Source organism: Aquarana catesbeiana, linkage group LG08 (genome assembly GCF_042186555.1).
Source record: "Aquarana catesbeiana isolate 2022-GZ linkage group LG08, ASM4218655v1, whole genome shotgun sequence".
Taxonomy (NCBI): domain Eukaryota; kingdom Metazoa; phylum Chordata; class Amphibia; order Anura; family Ranidae; genus Aquarana; species Aquarana catesbeiana.
In genome coordinates this window covers 219217895-219242499 of record NC_133331.1, presented here as the reverse complement: position 1 = coordinate 219242499, position 24605 = coordinate 219217895, and the positions used below count along the sequence as shown (strand labels likewise).

Here is a 24605-nt window from a genome sequence, read left to right as displayed (position 1 = left end):
CTAAGTGCCATTTCTGTGTGCTGCTTTGTTCCTCTGATATCTGCATGAGTCACTTCTGGCAGGTTTTTCTGACACTAAGAGATAAAAAGGGTGACGGGAGGGAGCTCCACCACACAGCCTGTCATTGACAGGCTCAGCTCTGTCCCTGTGTCCCATCTTTCCAATCACCTCTGTGTATCACCTGAGGTCTGTTACTTCACTAGGTATATGAAAGGAGGATTTACAAGCACTGTATAACATAGATAGATAGATAGATAGATAGATAGATAGATAGATAGATAGATAGATAGATAGATAGATATTCATTATGAATAAGTTCCACAACAAAATTGCAAAAAAAAAAAAAAAAAAAAAAAAAACTTTGACAAAAGAGGAAAACTCGGACAGACATTTCATACCACCATACAACACTATTTCAAGTCTTTCTATTATATACAAAAAAAAAAACAACTAATGTAAAAAAAAACTGACAGTTGGAGTCAAGCAACATGTCAAAGTACACAGTGGTTGCTACACAAGTCAAGATGATGGTATCATTTATTCTGTTGAAAATAGTGTATGAAAACAATGGGGGTTATTTACTAAAACTGGAGAGTGCAAAATTTATTTCCAAACAAGCTGAAGTTAGAAGCAGATTGGCTACCATGCACAGCTGCAACAGAGTGAACCAGTTTTAGTATATCTCTCCCACAGTTAGCTATCTATAGACCTATTGTTCAAAGGTTATGGGAGCTTTTTTTTCTGGTTGCTGATGGTTACAGCACTTTAATTCCCTCTTTTCACTAATATTAAAGTCTGCACAACTTTAGCATGTGAGAATCTATCGATCAGAGGGAAAAGTAAAGCTGTCGCCATTAAGGGCGCACGGGCGCCGCCATCTCTGTCACGCCACCCCCTCTATATAAGGTGGATTGATTCATGCATAGCATGAATCTATCCATTGGCGCTGTAGTCACCCCCTATTCAGGCACCCTTTTTGGATGCTGGGCACCTGATTTACAGCAGCGGGGGTGTTTTTTTTTAAGCACCTGATTAGAACCAAAGGCTCTAATAGGAGTAAAAAAATGTGGACTTGGAGCTCAGAGCATTGCACTTGCAGTCCACCCAGGTGTGTTAGAAAAGCAAATGAATATTTGATTTTCTAACACTAAACCGCCTCTCAGCCAAACAGGAGGAGCGGGTCTAATACCCGTCACCTGATTGGCTGAAGGCACAGGCGCTCCGATTGTACACCTAACGGAATGGAAGAAGAGATGCACAGGAGGACAGAGAACCATGAAAGATGCAGAAGCCGTCGCCTGACCCGCTGCATGTCCCACAGCTCACTTCCGTCACCCGCTGCCTGACCCGCCACCAGGATGGGGTAAATGCTGGTCAGACAGCAAACAGGCGAGCGGGGGGGTCACAGTGGCTGCATATGATGAACACAGAAGTTGCATATTATAGACACAGAGGCTGCATATGATGGGCCCAGGCTGCATATCATGTGCACAGGCTGCATATGATGGGCACAGAGACTGCATAAGATGGGCACAGAGGCTGCATATGATGGGCACAGGCTGCATATGATCTACAACGGACTAAGCGACCACCTTGCTGTTAATAGCTTTCTTGATCCCCTTCAGTCTGGATTTCCTCCTCAACACTCCACAGAAACTGCTCTTCTAAAACTAACAAACGATCTACTAACGGCACTATTCTGTACTGCTACTCCTGGATCTCTCTGCTGCCTTTGATACGGTTGACCACCCTCTCCACGCCTTTGGTCTCCATGACTGTACTCTTCACTGGTTGTCTTCATACTTATCCAACCGCACTTTTAGCGTTACTTACAATTCTACTTCCTCCTCTCCTCTTCCTTTTTCTGTTGGGGTCCTCTCCTATTTTCAATCTACACATACTCCCTGGGTCAACTGATAGCCTCTCATGGCTTCCAATATCATCTCTACACTGATGACACTCAAATCTATTTCTCTACCCCTCGGCTCACTCCTTCAGTCTCCTTTCGTATCACTAATTTACTAACTAATATATCAGTCTGGATGTCACACCAGTTCCTCAAACTTAATCTATCTAAAACCAGACTTATCATTTTTCCTCCCCCTCGTACCTCTTCCCCTGATGTTTCAGTCAAAATTAATGGCACAACTATAAGCCCATCCCTTCATGCCAAGGTCCTAAGTGTAATCCTGGACTCTGAACTCTCACGAAGCCCCACATCCAATCACTGTCCAAATCTTGCCGCCTCAACCTCCTCAACATCCCCAAAATACGCCCTTTTCTAACCAATGACACAACAAAGCTCTTAATTCACTCCTTGGTCATCTCTTGCCTTGACTACTGCAACTCCCTCCTCATTGGCTTACCTCTATATAGTCTATGCCCTCTTCAATCCATTATGAATGCTGCTGCCAGACTTATCCACCTTACCAACCGCTCTGTGTCTGCTACTCCTCTGTGTCAATCCCTCCACTGGCTTCCGCTCACCCAACTAATTAAATTCAAAATACTAACAACTATTTACAAAGCCATCCACTACTCTGCCCCCAGCTACCTCACTGACTTAGTCTCAAAATACCAACCTAATCGTTCTCTTCGTTCCTCTCAAAATCTCCTGCTCTAGCTCCCTCATCACCTCCTCCCATGCTTGCCTCCAGGACTTTTTCAGAGCCTCTCCAATCCTGTGGAATTCCTTTCCTCAATCTGTCCGATTATCTCCTACTCTATTAGCTTTTAGATGATCCCTGAAAACCCCCCTCTTCAGAGAAGCCTATCCTACCCACACCTAACAACTTTATTTTCTCCGACTGATCATCCCCCACAGCTGTTACCTTTTGTTCTACTCGACCCTCCCCTCTAGGCTGTAAGCTCTAATGATCAGGGCCCTCTGATCCCTCCTGTATTGAATTGCATTGTAACTGTACTGTTTGCCCCATGTTGAAAAGTGCTGCGCAAGCTGTTGGTGCTATATAAACCCTGTATAATAATAATAATATGATGGGCACAGAGGCTGCATATGATGGGCACAGGCTGCATATGTTGGTCACAGAGGCTGCATATGATGAGCACAGAGGCTGCATATGATGAGCGCAGTGGCTGCATTTTATGGGCACAGTCACTGCATATGATGGGCACAGTGGCTAATTTGATGGGCACAGTGGCTGCATATGATGGGTACAGTGGCTGATTTGATGGGCACAGTGGCTGCATTTGATGGGCACAGCAGGTGCATTTTATGGGCACAATTAATGGTAAAGTGTGGTTGCAATTGATGGGTTTTTTTCAGTATTTTTCAGAATTTTTCAGTTTGCACCACCCAAAATATTTGAGCATCAGCCGCCACTGGCTGTCACCCAGTGGTTCACAAAAAAGAAGCAAGTACCCCATCTTCTTTATGTATCCATCATTTCTTTAATGTATAATTGATCTGAAAATGATGCATGCTAGTTATTGTAGCCGCAGCATTTTCTGATGAGAATACATTTGTAATGAAAATTACATCAGGTAGACTTCAGCAAAGAATGGGCACAAAAGTGTGTTACTGTACCATTAGCTTTAAACGTGTTTTTCACATTCTTCTAATGTCTTCTCCTGGAAAAGTTTTAAAAAGTAACAGTACATTCCAAACATATCAGTGAGATACCCATATACAGCAAATTGTCCAGTCTCACTGTAGGCTTACAACCATTTTATGCTTCCAACAGGTGCAGGATTCCAGATGTCACTGGCCACTAGGGATGAGCCGAACACCCCCCTGTTCGGTTCGCACCAGAACATGCGAACAGGAAAAAAGTTCGTTCGAACATGCGAACACCGTTAAAGTCTATGGGACACGAACATGAATAATCAAAAGTGCTAATTTTCAAGGCTTATATGCAAGTTATTGTCATAAAAAGTGTTTGGGGACCTGGGTCCTGCCCCAGGGGACATGGATCAATGCAAAAAAAAGTTTTAAAAACGGCCGTTTTTTCAGGAGCAGTGATTTTAATAATGCTTAAAGTCAAACAATAAAAGTGTAATATCCCTTTAAATTTCGTACCTGGGGGGTGTCTATAGTGTGCCTGTAAAGGGGCGCATGTTTCCTGTGTTTAGAACAGTCTGACAGCAAAATGACATTTTGAAGGAAAAAACTCATTTAAAACTACCCGCGGCTATTGCATTGCCGACAATACACATAGAAGTTCATTGATAAAAACGGCATGGGAATTCCCCAAAGGGGAACCCCGAACCAAAATTAAAAAAAAAAAATGACGTGGGGGTCCCCCTAAATTCCATACCAGGCCCTTCAGGTCTGGGATGGATATTAAGGGGAACCCCGGCCAAAATTTAAAAAAAAAAATGACGTGGGGTTCCCCCTAAATTCCATACCAGACCCTTCAGGTCTGGTATGGATTTTAAGGGGAACCCCGCGCCAAAAAAAAAAAAAAAAACGGCGTGGGGTCCCCCCAAAAATCCATACCAGACCCTTATCCGAGCACGCAACCTGGCAGGCCGCAGGAAAAGAGGGGGGGACAAGAGTGCGGCCCCCCCTCCCTCCTGAACCGTACCAGGCCACATGCCCTCAACATTGGGAGGGTGCTTTGGGGTAGCCCCCCAAAACACCTTGTCCCCATGTTGATGAGGACAAGGGCCTCATCCTCACAACCCTGGCCGGTGGTTGTGAGGGTTTGCGGGCGGGGGGCTTATCGGAATCTGGAAGCCCCCTTTAACAAGGTGACCCCCAGATCCCGGCCCCCCCCCTGTGTGAAATGGTAAGGGGGTACATAAGTACCCCTACCATTTCACGAAAAAAGTGTCAAAAATGTTAAAAATGACAAGAGACAGTTTTTGACAATTCCTTTATTTAAATGCTTCTTCTTTCTTCTATCTTGCTTCATCTTCTGGTTCTTCTGGCTCTTCTGGTTCTTCTGGTTCTTCCTCCGGCGTTCTCGTCCAGCATCTCCTCCGCGGCGTCTTCTGTCTTCTTCTCCTCGGGCCGCTCCGCACCCATGGCATGGGGGGGAGGCTCCCGCTCTTCTCTTCTTCTCTTCTTCTTTTCTTCTTTTCTTCTTTTCTTCTCTTCTTCTCTTCTTCTTCATTTTCTTCTCCGGGCCGCTCCGCAATCCATGCTGGCATGGAGGGAGGCTCCCGCTGTGTGACGGCGCTCCTCGTCTGACAGTTCTTAAATAACGGAGGGGGGCGGGGCCACCCGGTGACCCCGCCCCCCTCTGACGCACGGTGACTTGACGGGACTTCCCTGTGACGTCATGGGGAATGCCACAGGGAAGTCCCGTCAAGTCACCGTGCGTCAGAGGGGGGCGGGGTCACCGGGTGGCCCCGCCCCCCTCCGTTATTTAAGAACTGTCAGACGAGGAGCGCCGTCACACAGCGGGAGCCTCCCTCCATGTCAGCATGGATTGCGGAGCGGCCCGGAGAAGAAAATGAAGAAGAAGAGAAGAAGAGAAGAAAAGAAGAAAAGAAGAAAAGAAGAAGAGAAGAAGAGAAGAGCGGGAGCCTCCCCCCCATGCCATGGGTGCGGAGCGGCCCGAGGAGAAGAAGACAGAAGACGCCGCGGAGGAGATGCTGGACGAGAACGCCGGAGGAAGAACCAGAAGAACCAGAAGAGCCAGAAGAACCAGAAGATGAAGCAAGATAGAAGAAAGAAGAAGCATTTAAATAAAGGAATTGTCAAAAACTGTCTCTTGTCATTTTTAACATTTTTGACACTTTTTTCGTGAAATGGTAGGGGTACTTATGTACCCCCTTACCATTTCACACAGGGGGGGGGCCGGGATCTGGGGGTCACCTTGTTAAAGGGGGCTTCCAGATTCCGATAAGCCCCCCGCCCGCAAACCCTCACAACCACCGGCCAGGGTTGTGAGGATGAGGCCCTTGTCCTCATCAACATGGGGACAAGGTGTTTTGGGGGGCTACCCCAAAGCACCCTCCCAATGTTGAGGGCATGTGGCCTGGTACGGTTCAGGAGGGAGGGGGGGCCGCACTCTTGTCCCCCCCTCTTTTCCTGCGGCCTGCCAGGTTGCGTGCTCGGATAAGGGTCTGGTATGGATTTTTGGGGGGACCCCACGCCGTTTTTTTTTTTTTTTTTGGCGCGGGGTTCCCCTTAAAATCCATACCAGACCTGAAGGGTCTGGTATGGAATTTAGGGGGAACCCCACGTCATTTTTTTTTTTTAATTTTGGACGGGGTTCCCCTTAATATCCATCCCAGACCTGAAGGGCCTGGTATGGAATTTAGGGGGACCCCCACGTCATTTTTTTTTTTTAATTTTGGTTCGGGGTTCCCCTTTGGGGAATTCCCATGCCGTTTTTATCAATGAACTTCTATGTGTATTGTCGGCAATGCAATAGCCGCGGGTAGTTTTAAATGAGTTTTTTCCTTCAAAATGTCATTTTGCTGTCAGACTGTTCTAAACACAGGAAACATGCGCCCCTTTACAGGCACACTATAGACACCCCCCAGGTACGAAATTTAAAGGGATATTACACTTTTATTGATTGACTTTAAGTATTATTAAAATCACTGCTCCTGAAAAAACGGCCGTTTTTAAAACTTTTTTTTGCATTGATCCATGTCCCCTGGGGCAGGACCCAGGTCCCCAAACACTTTTTATGACAATAACTTGCATATTAGCCTTTAAAATTAGCACTTTTGATTTCTCCCATAGACTTTTAAAGGGTGTTCCGCGGCATTCGAATTTGCCGCGAACACCCCAAATTGTTCGCTGTTCGGTGAACTTGCGAACAGCCAATGTTCGAGTCGAACATGAGTTCGACTCGAACTCGAAGCTCATCCCTACTGGCCACTCTATAAAGTCCACTTCCAAGCACAAAAGAAAGGAAGCTGCTCTCTATTATTATTAATATAGGTAGTTACTGTATATAGTGCAGTCAATTTATGCAGCACTTTACACATAAATTGTGCACTCAGATCAGTTCCTGCCCTCAAGGAGCTTACAATCTAAGGTCCTTAACTCACATTCTTACACACACATACTAGGGCCAATTTAGACAGGAGCCAATCAGCCTACCAGCATGTCTTTGAAGCATGGGAAGAAACTGGAGTACCCAAAGGAAACCCACACAGGAACAAGGAGAACATGCAAACTCCAGGCAGGTAGTGACGCAGTTGGGATTCGAACTGATGATCCTAGTGCTGGTAGGTGGAAGTGCTAATCACTTAGCATCCACTAAAAAGACGTATATGGTTTTTTTCAAGTATTTAAGCCAATCCACCTGTCCCATAAGCACGTAAGGGTTTTACTCCAGGCAAAGCTACAAAAAGGCTCCGGAAGGCATGAAACTAGTTTGGAATTGTGGGACAGATTGATCAGTTTGTGAATAAATACTTCAATATACATCAGTGGGATAGTTGTCTTCTGAAGAAGTTACACTGTCTGTGTGCATGTGTAATCATAGTAGAAAAATTATACTTTGAACCTTAGTAAGGCAGGTCCTAATGTAGCTTACACTATGCATCCTGCAGAATGTTTCATAAAATGTTGATATCCATTTAGTTTTTCTAAACTTGATCTATTTATTCAGCTAAATTTACCAATCTGGCCCTGACCAGATATAAATTAAATGGAGTGCTTAGTTTGCACTGCTTAGTTATGAATTCATGTTTCTGATCTAACAGATCAAAAACCAAAAATATGTGATTTGTGATCATCTTAATATATTTAACTTCCCTGATCACAGTTAAACAGCCAATGGATAAGTTCTTTTAATGCATGAAAAACCAGAGGCATGGGTGCAGCAACCGAACTTCTATTTGTAACTAGGATGAAACATTGAAACATGTATAGTCCCCTGATTCTCTAAAGGACACAGAGTATTCCGGTGGCATAGTAGAAGCGAGAACGTGTGGATATTTCTGTATGAATCAGCAGAGACATATCAATCTGTTAAAATGTGTTTCTTTATTTGAGGTGAACAGACGCTGGGAGTCATGTAACCAGCATGTGTTCACCTCAAATAAAAAAGCTGCCTTATCTGAACAGATTGGTATACCTCCCCTGATGATCACTAAATACATTGCCCACTGAAAATGAAAGTACCGATACATAATCAAGAATCATGTGAACCTTGATATATGAAGACACATTTTAACTTCCTGTTTTCTATTCTAAGCAGAGAAGGTATATCATTAAAGAACACTAAGCTAAAATCACATTGAATTTGTTTGCTTTTTTTTTTTTTTTTACTCCTATACCTCTTGTATGGCAACAGGTTTTCCACAAATACATTCTAAAATAGTTCATTGATCATAGAAATAAAGATAACATTAAGTAAATACAAACCATCTGAAAAAGTTGACAAAATTGGAAAGTGTATCTATAGCCAGCATTTTTTTTTATATAGCGTAGTGAGGAGTTAGACCTTCTGCAGGTTTTTTTTTATCGTTTGTGTATCTGCTAAAGGGATTTACCCTTTAATTTTTTCTTGGCGTCAGAACTTGTAAGTCAGAGAAAATCCAAACTTTTGAGTTGTCACCAGAACATTAATTGAGAAGACTTCCAATGAGGACATTTATTCATGTAGAGATTATAAAGAACATATTTTCTCCATCTCTACTCCATCTGGAGAGGTTTCCCCTATTTTTCTGGTGTGTCAGCCAGACAGGAGGTGAAGTTAAATTTCTTCAATAGGAGATGGCAAAAAAAAAAAACATTAACAGAGGTTTTAACCATTCCCTGTTCTATCCAAAATATTAATAACAAAAAGGAGGTTTCTTCTTTTACTTTGCTTCTGAAACATTGATGGCATCTGCTTAAATCTTCATTGTATGCAAAGAACTGTATCAAAATGATGCACCTACTTGGGTCTGATAACACTGAATCAGTTTTCGGCAGGAACTGGTCACAACGTACACCTTGATAGCCCTCCTTGCACCTGCAAATAAAAAAAAGATTTTTTATTACAGGTCACTTTCCCTCTATATGCAGTCTAACATAAACTTTAAGTTAACAATTTTAATTGTGTTCTTAGTTTACAATGTACACATATTACAATTATCTATCTTGCATCTTCATAAAACAATGAAAGGAGAATCATTATTTTTTTAATACCATTTTACTATTACTCTGTTATTTTGTGTTCATTGATAATATTCATTCACATGCTACTGTGACTCTGGGCTGCAAACTATTGACACTGGGGAGCTTTGCTAGCCCTCTCTTTTATGCACCTTAAACATTTCATTAAACAGAAAGTCCCATGGTTTCTAGATATTTTTCTTGTCAAATTTGTTTATTGAAAGCATAGAACATGAGAAGCCAACACAAACATGTTCAGACACAGCATCTGAGTCAAGGGTAAACAAGGTAAGCTGACGCCAGGCACCAGGCATGGTTACAAGTCTGATACATAAAGCATTACAAACAATTAAAGGTTAGCACATATCAGGACCCTGACAGGAGCAGGGGTTCAATGACAAAAGTAAAGAAGTAGCAAAAGAAAAAAAATTGACGCACAGTTATTATGCAAACAGTGTATGGAGCCATTAGGCCTCAGAGCAAGAGAAAAAGCACATCAAAGCCTCTAATAATCTAAGAACACAGCATAGGAAGTACCTAGATATCGCTAGATTATAAAGTAGTTGGATGTGGCCAACATTATGCAATGTCTGGCTAAAAGGAAATCAGATGCAGTCGAACAGGCTCAAAACTTAAAAAAGAGGGTACGGGTGGGGAAAAAAAGCCAAGGAATGAGATAGAGGAAAAAAGGAGAGAAGTGTAGGGATAGGAAAGGGAAAGAAAAAGCAGGAAAAGAAGAGGGGAGCATTGTGGCTCCCAAAGGCACTGGTAATGTTGACAGGGTAAAATAAGCAATCACCGAGGCAACAGTAAAGAGTCAATCCGAAGGCAGGTAGTGTGCTACCCAGGGGTGCCATAAGCATTCAAACTGAGCTTTATCTGAATGGATTGCTTCCATTTTGGCATGGATCATTGCCTGAGCTGGTGGGCAATCTTACAAAATGTGTAAATGAGTGCCAAGGGCACCACAGCCCCAAAAGCATGTTGGTGAGTACCCAGGAATATACTGTATTTTGAAATCCTGGCAGGGACCAAGTACTTTATAGCTAATTGCCAGAGCCACAGTATTTGGTGAAGAAGATTTTGTAGCTCGCCATATTTCTTTCCATATTACAGCCTCCAATAAAACACTAAGGTCAGACTCCTATTTGGCAACATAAAAGGGAGGGGTGGAATCAGGTTTAGTGAGTATCTGAGCATAAAGGGTTGAAATCATCCCTAGCTTGTGAGGACTGAGGATCCCATTTGCATGTCCCTTCACAGCCTGACAGGTGGGTAAGTTGGGAATTGTTAGCAATGTATGGGGCATAAAAATGTTTATTTTGGAGGTATCCAAATAGTTCTAAGGTCGGAAGACCATGATTCTCACAAAGCTCAGAAAAGGCTTTGAACAAAGTAGGGGTAGAAAGCTTATGAAGTTTTTTAGATTAGCAGCTACCCAGGGTCTAACTAAATCAAGGGAGTTCCATGCTGGATAGAAGAAGGGGTTCGGGAGGAAAGATAGAAGTAGTATATGAGAGGATTGGATACCATATGTTGGCTTAAATTTGTCCCAGGTGGCCAGAAAAAATCTGGTAATAGGGTTAACCTCCCTGGCGGTATGATTATTTTGGAGTTTAGGTGCTGAAAGCGGTACAATTATTTTGCATGGAAATTTGGCGTTTTATATTGTAGGCCTGTAATTCTTAGCAATAACACACTTAAATCTGTCCAAACAAGAGTCTAGTAGATATCCCGGGTATGATGACGTTTGAAACACAAAAAACATAAATTATAATATATTAAAAAAATATAAATAATTAAAAAAATAATAATATAATAATAATAAAATAAATTTCCCCACGATTCACTATCGCTCAATTCTGCAAGTGTTCTAATTTACTATCACTGTTTTCTAGCTGGTCTAAAGCCACTTTTGACATAAAGGGACACTTTTTGGTTGCTATGGACAATCTCCAGTTTCCAGGCAGGAAGAACAGTATATATCATATAAAACTGCATGCAGGGCATGGGCCAAAGCATTGGGGACAAAAGGGATGTGAAATAATTTCAATCAGTACTGTAATCTGTAAGATTACAGTACTGTATGTGTTATGCTTTTTAAATTGTTTTTAATTTGCCGCCAGGCTCCGCCCTCGTGTGTCGCGACGCTCGCAGGGAAGGGAGCCTGGCACGGAGAGGCTTTGGAGGAGACAGATCCCGCAGACACAGCGGGGGACATCGCAGGATCCTGGGGACAAGGTAAGTAACGCCGCACCAGGATCCTGCAATGTAATCCCGAGTGTGGCTCGGGGTTACCACTAATGGGACTGAAATTTATCCCCCGTGCCACACTCGGGAAAACCGTCAGGGAGGCTACTAAGGTTGTTATGGTTCACAGGACATAAAAGTTTGGTCATGGATAATGGATCACAGTCCACAGATTCCAAGGTGACCCACAAAGAGGTTTCTTGCACTGCATGATATTTAGCTAACTGAGCTTCTAGCTCAGAACATTGATGTTGTAGTAAGCGGTAACCTTCTGGAGACCTAAGCCTCCATGTACCTTCTGGAGGTACAAGGTAGCCTTAGGAATGCAAGGTTTTTTCACCCCCCCCAAATGGTTTCTAGATATTTTTCAAATATCAGAGCTGAAGTAAAGAGAATGGTGTGGTTCTTTGCTTGCATAGTCAATTTAATTCTTACCTTTAGGAATGTTTAAACTGTTTTATATACATCGTTAAAGGGTATTACCCTAAATATTTTTTTCTATGTGTTTGTTCACATATAAGTATTTTTATAAATCATAGTCTCTATCATTTTCATGTACTTCTTTCATCTGAAGTACCTGGTGATCTGGCCAGTCACCTTTCTTCCTTGTTCTAAACTGGCCACACAAAACACAGAAGCTAATCTGTGTTACTGTGGTTAGATTTCATACTTTGGCCCTCCATTCAGAGGAACAGGGCACTGTGCATACATACAGAATGCCTGTATCAGGTAGTTTGTTCAGCCACCATGACCCCTGACCAATCACAGTGTGCTTCTGGCACATACTGTGGACCCTCCCAATTACAACCTGCCTCTTGAACACACCCCCTGCTCAAGCACAACCTCCATTTTACCTCAGTCTAAACATACATGCACACTGTGTGTCTGCACAGTGTCCTGAAACATTTTAACGATGTAAAAAGTTAAGACATGTCGATAATGAAAGTACGCAAAGTAATTGTGGTGCCTGACTAGTTATAAATGTATTAAAATGTGTCTATAACATTGTATGTTCACATCTATTTTAAACATTTTTTTTTTTACGCAAATAAACATTTATGACAGGGTGCAATTAAGACTATTAAAAGTAAGCTATAACATGTCATTTCACAAAATTACTGTTATTTAGCAATGACAGCCAATGATAGCTGAAAATAACAGTCACATGGCTGAAAATAGTGATCATAAGGGTAAATAACAAATTGAGATGAGCCTAAAGGCTTTGCCAGGCTAGCAGTCCTATGGTAATTTGCCAGTAACAGAATCACTATATATAATGCTTACTTATCCCTACAGCCAAAATGTTGTAGAATCCCTTGTCAGTGAGAGTGAAATAATAGAACAATGCCTTTCTGGTCAGTCCAACAGGATAGCAATGCAACAAAAGCAGTTGCGTGGTTTCATCTTCTTGCGATACTGTCACTGGTGAGTTGACACTAGTGACAGGATAACTAATCTGACATGAACCTAAGGACTTGAATAAACCACTTTATTTTGCATTGCATGCTTTTTTGTATTGCAGTGCAGTGCTGCTCAAATGCATGTGTTTGTCAGCAACATGCACAATGAATGGATCCTAATCAGAACATCACTGTACAGGGGAACATAGATTATGTCAAACTTTAGACCTCAGAACAAGCTACACAATTAAAGAAAAAAACATCTGCAGATTTATCATTATAGCACACTTCAAAGGTAGAATAAAACCCATCCATATAAGCCCTAAAGCATGATAGAATGTATAATAATACTTATCTGTTTGCTGGCAGACAGTTTGGATTTACTAGTTAATTAACCATTATCAAGAAAGATGCACTTAATATATGTAATGATAGCATTTATTTTTGTAATTCCTTTATTTACTGTATTACATGCCCTTAATTATTTTCCTATATACTGGGACAGTGCTGTGCCCTGTTGCTGTGTTAGAAGCATTTAATTTTGCACAGGGTTTTGACTGATGCAGGGTGAGGGACTCCAGGATGGCTTCTCTGAGTGGAGAAAACTGGTTTTACATTTCCCAGGACTGGTAAGTACTGGATTGGATCCTCTAGTCCAGAGGCTTTAGAGAATCCTGGGAGGTATGAAGCAGCCTGAGTGGACAGGTATGCACAGCCTTTTTAATTAAGGGGTTATCTGTTTTATAGGGCTCTACCCGGGAGACAGGAGGTCCTATGCCCAGAGGTCAGGGTGCGAGCCAGTGCATCAAGGAGCTGTGAGAGAGATTATTTTTCTTCTTTTTCTTTTTTTCATGGCGATTGGACTTTTTTATGAATTTACATTGAAGAAAATGATTTGGACTTTGTAGTTGTAAATATTTACAGTATATATATTTTTCACTATTGGATATTATATATGGATTTATGATTACATGTTGTAAGTTTTATATGAGTTAGCGCCATAACCCTTCTTTACATATATTTATACACTTACTGTAAGTGGTTTGTCCACTCTTAAAGGGGCAGCTGCACTCTTTATTGTATATTTTTTCTGGTGCCATCACTTATAACTTTTTATTTTCACATTTCCCAACGTGTTATAAATGAGGCAACTACTGAAAAATGGTCATTTACTTTAAGTTCATTTACCATGAACAGTAGCAGCTGTTATTTGCTTTGACTTGTTTGAATCAAGCTTACGGTAGAACATGTATAACAAATTATACTCAAAGGAAATATCTTTTGCTTTGTGGTTGATGCCATCAATACCAGGTGATGTCTGGAGATTCCAGTGCAGGGCAGCTACGACAGCAGTAGATTAAATCCTATTATCCCTAATTTAGGCAATGCATTATAATCCAGTGACTATGCTGTACACCCCCGTAAATATTTTGCATCTACTGTATTCCACTCAGTGCATATTGGCATTAGCAGGCCTACTAGTTGGCATTAGCAGGCCTACTTTTACACAGATTTTTAAAATAAATTCTTACAAACACCTAATTTCTCCAGCCTATAGCAAGAAAAAATGTTGTGTTTGAGTGTAAATGTGTTGTTTGTTTTGCCTTGACAGCTGTGATTGAATAAGGAAAATGAAATTGCCTCTGCTAGGGAGTACCCATTACTATTTGTGGTGTCTAATTTGTTGAGCAGTTCAAATAACACTGTCTGTTATTAAACCCTATAAAGTAATTATTCTCATGCAGCATGGATAAAACAATTAATAATGATAGTTATTTCAGGTAGAACATACCCATTCATTTTCCCAGGTAGGCACAATAGTTTAAACACACTAAACTGGTTATTTACAAACGACAAAAAATGCAGACACGCAGGAAAATATTTGCACAAATTTGCTATTTGTTCTCCGCTTTGTATGTGTGAACTTCTCCCCTGCCAGCATTTTACATGGTTATTTACTGGACTGTCGGCAGCAGAAGAGAAGCACTCGCAAAAATCATTACTTCAGCTGTTTGCTGTGCTAATGTTATTAGTTAAATGTGACAAACTAGTATAGTCCTGCCAGTCAATTAGTGGAAAAAAACCTAGGTATGAAATAACCCAGACAGCTAAGTACACTTGGCACATACCATCCTCAGTACTTGATGGTGCCCCCTTTGCAAACTGTTCCATAGACACCAGTTTTGATAGAGGGGGTATTTATTGGCTCAGGGAATCACTTCATTGGAAGCACAATCCATTCCTCAGGCATACTCAGCTGCAGGAAGTGCAAATGTGTTACATTATGATATATAGAAAGTAGGGTTTTACCGATACCGATACTAGTATCGATATCTGTGTTGATACCAAGCATTTGCACGAGTACTTGTGCAAATGCTCCAATACTTAACCCAATACCTGCATCCTCAGCGTAGCATCCTCAGCATAGCATGGGGGCACCAATCTCCCTGTATACCTTTTAATAAAGCAGTTGACAGCCGCTTCTCCTCCTCTCCCTCCCACGGCTGTCAGTTTCTTTATTAAAAGGTATACAGGGAAATTGGTGCTTGTAACTGCCTACACCAATCATCTCAACTGTCCCCTGTGTCCTCCTGCGGCTCCCCGGGTCCTCCACCAGCTCCCCGAGTCTTCTCTGGTCCTCCTCCATGCTCCCTCTCCATGCCCTTCTCTGTGCTCCTCCAGTCTCCCTCTGTGCTCCCCCTTCATGTCCACCTCCGTGCTCCTCTGGTCCCCCTCTGTGCTCCCCCAATCCATGTCCTCCTCTGTGCTCCTCCGGTCCCCCTCTGTGCTCCTTCACCCCCTCTGTCCTCCTCCGGTCCTCCCGTCATAGATCTGTCATGATGGAGAGCGGTAAATCTGTCATTTACCGCCTCCTTCCTTTTCTGAATGAACAGAGTCAGTGATCATTGACTCTGTCCATTCTTAACTGAGTATAGTAAACTGTGTTTGCAATGTCTCAGTTTATGAATGTACAGGAGCCTCTGTCTCCTGTCCATTCATCTTCAGCGCAGCTGAGGCTGCAGAGAAAGGGACTGGGGAATCCACCAAAGCCCCCCAACAGAGCTAATAATAAATAAATAAATAAAGAATTGTAATAAAAAATATTAAAAAAGAAAAAAAAAAAAATACTGACACCGTCCACTCCAAGAAGGCATTGTAAAAATAAATAAATAAATAAATTGTAAAAATAAAAATTAAAAAAATTGTAAAAAATAAAATAAAAATAAAAATCTACTGACACAGTCCACGCCTCATCAGTGCCACCTATCAGTACCCATCAGTGCAGCATATTAGTGCCACTGTCACATGACATAAAAAAAAGTATTGGTAATCGGTATCTGCGAGTATCGGTACTTGTACTCAGTCTTAAAAAAGTGATATCTGTGCAACCCTAATAGAAAGCTTTAGGTCCTAAGTTCAGCATGACAGTACCAACATTATTCAGAAATGTAGTAAGAGGCAGTCCCAAGAGATGAGGTATGAAATAAATTAGAGGATGACAGTCTATCCTTTACCAAAGATGTTATTGACTGTAATGATGGTTTGGAAGGTAGTCTGCTACAGCTATAGAGCAATTCAGCCACCCAACCCATTATCAGTAAAACCCTGGAGAATCACAAACATACTGTAGTAGCCTGTGTTTATGGTCTTTTGTTTCCATCAGAACAGCTTCTCTTACCATACAAATCAATTTGATTGCAAAAGGTCAAATGCACCTATCAGTGACTGCTGAATGACCATAGAAGCCTTTCAAACTGATCTTAAATCAGTGTTCAAAATGAACCTGAAAGCAACATGCATTTGGCCATCAACATAAATCCAAAGTCCTAGGACAAAGACCCTTTCAATTGTATGCGCATGAGGTAAAGCTGGAAAGGCTAATCCTAAAATAATCTAACAAGTGTGCGGCCTATTGGTTTAACTTGCCTTTATAGAGCATGTATGCTCTCTTCACTGGCTACAATCTTACATGACATGTCTGACTTACAGCGTAATCCAATAGGAACATAGGAGGAGTTATCTGGTTCTATCCTTCCCTCATGACTGCATTTCACTTAACGAATAGAGTAACCTCAATGTATCCTTAATATGTGATGTGTTTGTGAGCAACCATGATTTCCAACTACAAAAGATACAAGTTCTTATTAAATTGGATATCATAAAGTATACAGAATGAGAATTTGTTTGGTTACTAACACTTTTTTCACCACTGATTTCAAAAAGTAAACTAAGATTACACCTATTTAGGGAGGAAATATGTATACTGTGACATAAATGCTTATTTAAAAGGCAAACACTTTATTTTCCAACCATCAAAGATGATTTACAAACAGGCAGGACTTTTAGAGACATAATATGTTTCTTCTGCATTAAAAGCTGCTTATCTGCCTATTTGCACTGTACACTGAGCTGCTTAAGTGCAGCTCAGTGCACAATTTCAGCAATGCTGAAATGACTGAACTCCTATTTTCTGCACTTTAATATGGAAAAAAAAATCATCTCCCAAATAAAATTAGAAATCCTACAATGCCTTAAGGAGTCTGGAGGTCTTGCAATCTTTAACCCATACTTGTATTTTTAAGTAAGGGTGAGCCGAACACCCCCCTGTTCGGTTCGCAGCAGAACTTGCAAACAGGCAAAAAATTTGGACGAACACACGAACCCCGTTAAAGTCTATGGGACACAAACATGATAAATCAAAAGTGCTTATCTTAAAGGCTTTTATGCAAGTTATTGTCATAAAAAGTGTTTGGGGACCAAAAAAAGTTTTAAAACCTGCTGTTTTTTCAGGAGCAGTGATTTTAATAATGCTTAAAGTGAAACAATAAAAATTAAATATTCCTTTAAATATCGTGCCTGAGGGTGTCTATAGTATGCCTGTAAAGTGGCGCATTTTTCCCATGTTTAGAACAGTACCACAGCAAAATGACATTTCTAAAGGAAAAAAAAGTAATTTAAAACTGATCGCAGCTGTAATGAATTGTTGGGTCTCGGCAATATAGATACAACTCATTGAAAAAAATGGCATGGGTTCCCTTCAGTCCATTACCAGGCCCTTTGGGTCTGGTATCAATATTAAGGGGAACCCCGAACCAAAATGTTTTTTTAAAAATTGCACGTGGGTCCCCCCAAAAAAATCCATACCAGGCTCTTCAGGTCTAGTATGGATAAAAAGGAGAACTCTGTGCTAAATTAAAAAAAAATGATGTAGGGGTCCCCCCAAAAATCCATGCCAGACCCTTATCCGAGCACGCAACCTGGCAGGCCGCAGGTAAAGAGGAGGGATGAGAGAGCGCCCCCCCTCCTGAACCATACCAGGCCACATGCCCTCAACATGGGAGTGTCCTTTGGAGTAGCCCCCCAAAGCATCTTGTCCCCATGTTGATGGGGACAAGGGCCTCATCCCCACAACCCTTGCCCGGTGGTTGTGGGGGTCTGCGGGTGGGAATCTGGAAGCCCCATTTAACAAGGGAACCCCCAGATCCCGGCCTCTCCCATGTGAATTGGTAACGGGTACATTGTACCCCTACCATTTCACAAAAAAAGTGTCAAAAAGGCCTGGATTCTTTCCTAAATGTACAGAATATAACTGGGCACTAACATATATAGGTAAAGTTGATCCAGGGAAAATCCGATTGCCTCTCAGGAAGGAAATTTTTCACCTGCTATTGCAAATTGGAGAATACTTTGCTGATTTTTTGCCTTCCTCTGGATCAACCATGGGTGAAGGATTGTGTATATGGGATTGCATTATTATTATTCTTTTTTTTTTTTTTTTTTTGGTTGAACTAGATGTACGTTTGTCTTTTTTCAACCTGACTAACTATATTACTATGCAACTATTATCCTATAGGGAATTTGTTATCAAATATATTTCCCAAAGACCAATTACTCACTTGTTTTGAAGTGAGTAGATTTCCACAAAAATAAGGACTCTCCTATGCTGAATATGCTTGATAAACTGTGGAGTAGAATTGAAACCGATTTCCAATATATGGGCTACACTGCCTATATGTTGCCTATACGTTGTTACGAACGTTACAAAATAACTATCCTGAACTCATGAAATTGGAGGGTTTTGATGCCTGGACTTCACATGGCCTTCTTTATATACCACAGCTGTATAATGCCCAGGTGCTTAAAGTGGTTGTAAACCCTTTACAACCACTTTTTACTACAGGTAAGGCTTACCTGTAGCTACCCCGGATATCTCCTAAACCTGCACAGTTTAGGAGATATCCCCTGTATCAGCATGTGCCATCGCCACATGCTCACTGAAGCAATGGCATGTTTATGCCATTGCTTCAGCTACTATGCCGTTACCGGCGGCTCCCATGCTCATGCACGGGAGTGCCGTCATTGCGGCTCTGACCAGTCACAGCGCTGGAGCCCGCAATACCCGTAGGTAACTTTGGGAGTGATGTCGCCACCCGGAGTGGTGTACGAGGACTGCTTCAGGGGCTTTGATCTAAGGTAAGTAATTCCTACTGAGCTAGTATGCTATGCATACTAGCTCATTATGCCTTTGTCTTGCAGGGTTTTTTTTTGTGGGTTTACAACCACTTTTAGACCTTCCAAAATAATTGCTTTTTCGAAGCCTACAACTGCGTCATAATATCTTGGTTCAATCCAAGGTTAGTGTTTTGGTAACTATTTGACCCTGTTATACTTAATCAAGTGCTTTCCTCTGTCTCTAAACAGGGTCAAGTCTCAACAATTTATAAATCTTATCATTGGGTTCATCGAGTAGTATGACCCTTAAATAAAGGAAAGCCAACAATCTGATGTGGGACCCATAATTGATGGAGAACGGATAGACATATTTAGCAATGTATTGTAAGTATCACTCTCCCCAACATAGTAACTCATGCAACATTTTATCATATATAGAACTTACTACACTCCTTAAAAGCTCTTTCATTGGAATAGAAAATGTGCCAGATATGAGAGTGAAACAGATACTTTTATCCATATGTTATGGAATTGTCCAAAACTTTTTAGGTATTGGAAGCATATCCTATATATTATTAACTTGATCTTTTCCACCGATCTCTTGATCTAAGGATTTGTATATTGGGATGGTTGGATGAGGAATCTTAAACTCCACATATATACAGTTGGGGTTATTTACGAAAGGCAAATCCACTTTGCACTTCCAAGTGCACTTTCAAGTGCACTTGGAAGTGCAGTCACTGTAGATCTGAGGGGAACATGCAAGGAAAATAAAAAACATAATTTTAGCTTGCACATAAAATGATAAATTCAGCAGAGCTTCCCCTCATTTCATATCTTCGACTTAGATCTACAGCAACTGCACTTCCAAGTGCACTGCAAGTGCGCTTGTAGTGGAAACTGGATTTGCCTTTCGTAAATAACCCCCAGTATGTTATAATAGGAGTAATAAAATACACACAGGCTATAATTGGTATTTTCTTCCATTGGTTTATTTTTATTCCAAAGAGTTATTACATAACTCATAACTGTCATACATTTTATTTCAGGAATGTTTGACCCTTCTTCCAGAAGTACATTTGTGCGGTCAAGCACTGATGTGGATAAGAAGGCCTGGCTCACAGTCTCCGCTGCAGTCTCCGCTCTAAGTCATCCCAAAGGTGTTCTATCGGGTTGAGGTTAGGACTCTGTGCAGGCCAGTAAAGTTCCTCCACTCCAAAATTGCTCATCCATGTCTTTATGGACCTTTCTTTGTGTACTGATCCAAATCATTATGGTGTGGGATTGTTTTTCAGGGGTTGGGCTTGTCTCCTTAGTTCCAGTGAAGATAACTCTAAAGGCGTCAGTATACCAAGACATTTTGGACAATTTCCATCTTTGTGGGAACTGTTTGGGGATGGCCCCTTCCTGTTCCAACATGACTGTGCACCAGTGCACAAAGCAAGGTCCATAAAGACATAGATGAACAAGTTTGGGGTTGATGAACTTTAATACGACAATGTCTGACACATGAATATGTCATAGACAGTCAAATTCTTGATGAATTAATCAAAATTCAAGACACAGGGGCCCTTGTCAGCATCTGGTTTAACAAAGTCTAATGCCCAATCAACTTTTGTTGAAGGAGCTGGGTGGAAAATCATTGCCCAAACAGTGACTGGACCCAATCAGATGCTGCCACTGTTTGGGTATTCTGACAGCTACTATTCCTTACTTTCAGAATAAAATATCCAACAGGAGAGATGAATTCATCAGCGATCTTTAATGCTGATGGAAGAATTTGTTATATTTCTTTCATTCAGCCCAAAAACCTAGAAACCTAAAAGTGTATGGCCAGCATTACCTGTCTGCCTATAGCCATACAGGAATATTGCTGACAATTAATATTAGAAGGACGCTTTTTAACAGGATGTAGATGCTCTGATTCTCTAAAGAAGCTGTAGATAATATTTTAGGCATGTATTCTCACAAACATCTGAGATCAAGCCTTATAAATATTAGGGTAAGAGCACAAAGTATTGCTTTCTTTCATATTAAAATCTGAGGTATATGTATTCTTATAGTTCCAAGTTTTTGATTGAAACAGTGACAATCATGGAAATGTTTATTCTTTTCTTACAGCAATCCTTACTTGGACATGGAATAGGTAAATATTTTTGGTGACAGTACAAAACCTTGTTTATCTATGGTAAACAGATACAAGAAACTTTTGGGATGAAGGTTCCTCTTTATGGTGTGTAATTGTACTTTGCTGTCTGTCTAGCCAACTTTAAATCAGATCAGATGCTACTGCATTCAACTACAGAAGTTTCTCCCCTAATCATGTTTATGACAGAAGGTGAGTGGTTCCTAGCTGTTTCTTCAGACTGGATGTCATCTGTCTCAGCTTAAAGAGAAACAACCTATAAGTTGCCTACTAGAAAATATCATACTGAGCCCACATGCACTCATTATAGGGCTGCCATTCCAAGAAAATAGTGCATCTTGTAGGAGTAAATTACTGCACTGCATGATTATGAAAGGGTGAACTAATTGGTGAAGTGGCCTAGAAGAGAGGAAATTTGAAGAATAAAACCAGTCACAGGAGATGCCAAGATTTCAAATCAAAAGTAAATTAAATGATTATGCCCATTTGCCAAACATGTAATGAGGATTTAAGATAGAGATAAAAATGTTAGGAATGCTCTACAAAATCTGGTTCACATACTAATTTTTTTCCACCTATCACAATACAGATGCCCTTTTTAGTTAAAAAAAATGGCCATACACTAGTAGATTTTCAGCACTAAAATTCATTTGAAAATTCTCAGTACATTTATTGACTTGATAAATGTTGTTTAAAAATAATTCACAATTTAATTTACTTTCACTTCATTCAAGGTCTATTCATTCAATTTTTTTCCAGAAATAAAAAGCACATTCACTGCAAGAAATTTATTTGATCGTTCTAAAGTAAAATTCTGCTAATGTATGGCCAGCTAATTGCAAGTACCATTTGAGGTGCATCATCTAAGTTGAACAAACTTCACAATTTCCAAACCATTGGAGTGATAAAGCTGTTGCTTTTGAATACAAAGTCCACCGAGACTCTGATTACATGACAGTTTTTTCTTTTATGAATATAAACATTATATTTTTGTTCTCTTCTGTCTAATTCTATAAATCAACAGGAGTCCCATGTACAAGATCTTTGTCTTTCATGAGACACTCAATCCCTGTTGTTAAGAGTATATTTTTCTGGCTCTGAAGACAGAAGAAATTTGAATATCAGAGATGCGGCAGCTAGCACATTGCGCATTTGAAGTTATTTGGGTATCTGACACTGCAGCTGTGGCTTTACTAGTTTGGTGGGAAACAATGAAAGAAGCAACAGTCAGGAAAAGAGTAACCGATATTCCTGTAAAACATCATGCTATGTGTTTATTTAATTTTGCTTTTTTACCAAAATATGAATTACATGAGTTCTGCAGCGCCACAAATACAGATAAGATGCTGACCAAACCTAATTAACCATTAACCCTCTAAGATGGCAGGAGACATAAGATTACTAGCACCTAATACCGCTGATATTTTTAACTAATAAAAAAAATCTACCTCTGAAAATTTCTATGAGGGGAACTCCTTTTCAACAGCTACTCATTGGAGTAAGAAGCCCAATCTACTGTAGGTTTTTATCTGATTGTATGCATACCTCTACTTACAGTTAGAATGCCTACTGGCCTTAGGGACCCCCAGGAAGCATTCATAATGCAGACCTGTAAAGTCACCTGGGAAACTTTGGGAGTCACTTTGATTTTCATGGTGGTCTCCCAGGACCTTAAAAAGATCTTCCACATTCTCCCAAGCCCCTGCATTTCCCCCAAAATTATTTCCTGGGATTCTGGTAGAAAATGAAATTCCAGTGATATTTACACAATTCGAAATTGCATGCTATTGGAACAGTAATTACTTTGCATCAGGCTCCTTACTTATTAGCTGTTGTGTGAGGTAGCCCTATCAAATTTAAGGCTACGTGCATATATATTTGTGGGCTTGCAGTTGAGATGTTAATTAGAATAATGCAATTCATTTGTTTTCACATGGTGTATTATGACTATTGTAACAGATTTCAATCCTATTAAAATCAGAACCATGTTAGTATAAGTTTAAAGGTCTTTGCTGGGTGTAATGCTGGTTAGAATTTTCTTTATCTGTTATTGTGTCTGCATGTACAGCACACAGTACCACTTCTGCATCTTGGTAGTGATTTTTTAATTATGATTTTGACATGTGAACAAGGACGAGCTGCACTCACCAAGGATATATCATCCTGTTAAACCTCTCTCCAAAGACACATCTGTGACGAAAATATAAGCGTAGGATAGTTTTGCCTTAACTAGATGTGGTGTGATCTGTAGTAGTGTAATTGTAGATGTAGTTTAATTCTGGGTTATTAGAAATATAGTATTCTATGTCAGTCATGCACATATGTTCTTTCATTAGCATTTGAAAAGGACAGATTTTTTCTAGGATCAATGTGACACCTAGATGCCAATAAAAGCTCCCATTAGAGTAAACATAGATTGCCAGCTTCCTGAGGCTCAAAGAAATCTGCTAGTCATCTTGGCCACACGGATCTGCAGGGGGCATTCACAAGGCTCCGGACAGTCTGTAAGCTTTGATTAAAATCAAGAGATCTAAGGAACCATTTTTATCTCTCATAAAAGCTAAAATATTAACGGCAGAGAGATGAAAATAATTCCTTGTGATCGTACACCTGATGGGTTACGTTTACATGTGACTCTGTATGTTTAGCAGGTGTGGAATCCTGGAGAACCACACAAAACCGTTATATGGCGCCTGATTGCGGCAGGCAGGCAGTGATTGGTACTGTTGCGATCGGCATGATGCGCTGGTATCGGAAATCCTATTCATGACCCAGCAATCAGCGCCATTCTGGGCCAATTTGACTCTGGTCATTTCAGAACGCAAAACATTTGTGGGCTGAGACAGGAACACCCCCCCAGGGTTGATTGGCCAAGGGCTAAAGTCCAGCCCGCATCCATATTTCAATAAATTGGGTAGCCTGAGATATGGACATGGTTCTTCCACGAAGCCAGTTCGAAACTGGGGAGTTCCCACATGTTCCAGTATGCTTCTACTAACGGAAAGATTTACTTGGTAAAGTTTATTTCTGTTTTTATCCCTTTTTATTTTCATAGCAAATTGCCAATTGTGTGTCTTTCTGCATTTTTTGTATCTTTTTTGGTAACTCCTTTTTCTTTGTATATCTTATATGCACTGCCCACTTTCGGGATATTAAATGATAAAATTAATAAGTGACTTCTGTGTACTAAGCTAGGACTCATATCTCTGGAGAGGTTGTTGTATTTTAGTGCCTAAGTACTCGGTTTAAGTTACATGCCAATCGGTATGCAATTGCACTGTGTGTTGGCAGATTGCATGCAGATTGTAAGCTAACAGATCTT

At 40.7% G+C, this 24605-nt stretch overlaps 1 protein-coding gene across 2 annotated transcripts in view; it reads right to left on the bottom strand.

The window, feature by feature from the left end:
• The window catches only part of NRG3 (neuregulin 3), a 1498269-nt gene that overhangs the window by 631831 nt on the left and 841833 nt on the right, over positions 1 to 24605 (bottom strand). For both annotated transcript variants that reach the window (XM_073596886.1, XM_073596885.1), the window contains exon 3: positions 8818 to 8891. In XM_073596886.1, the coding sequence (XP_073452987.1) occupies positions 8818 to 8891 (74 nt within the window). The remainder of the gene's footprint in view (positions 1 to 8817; positions 8892 to 24605) is intronic.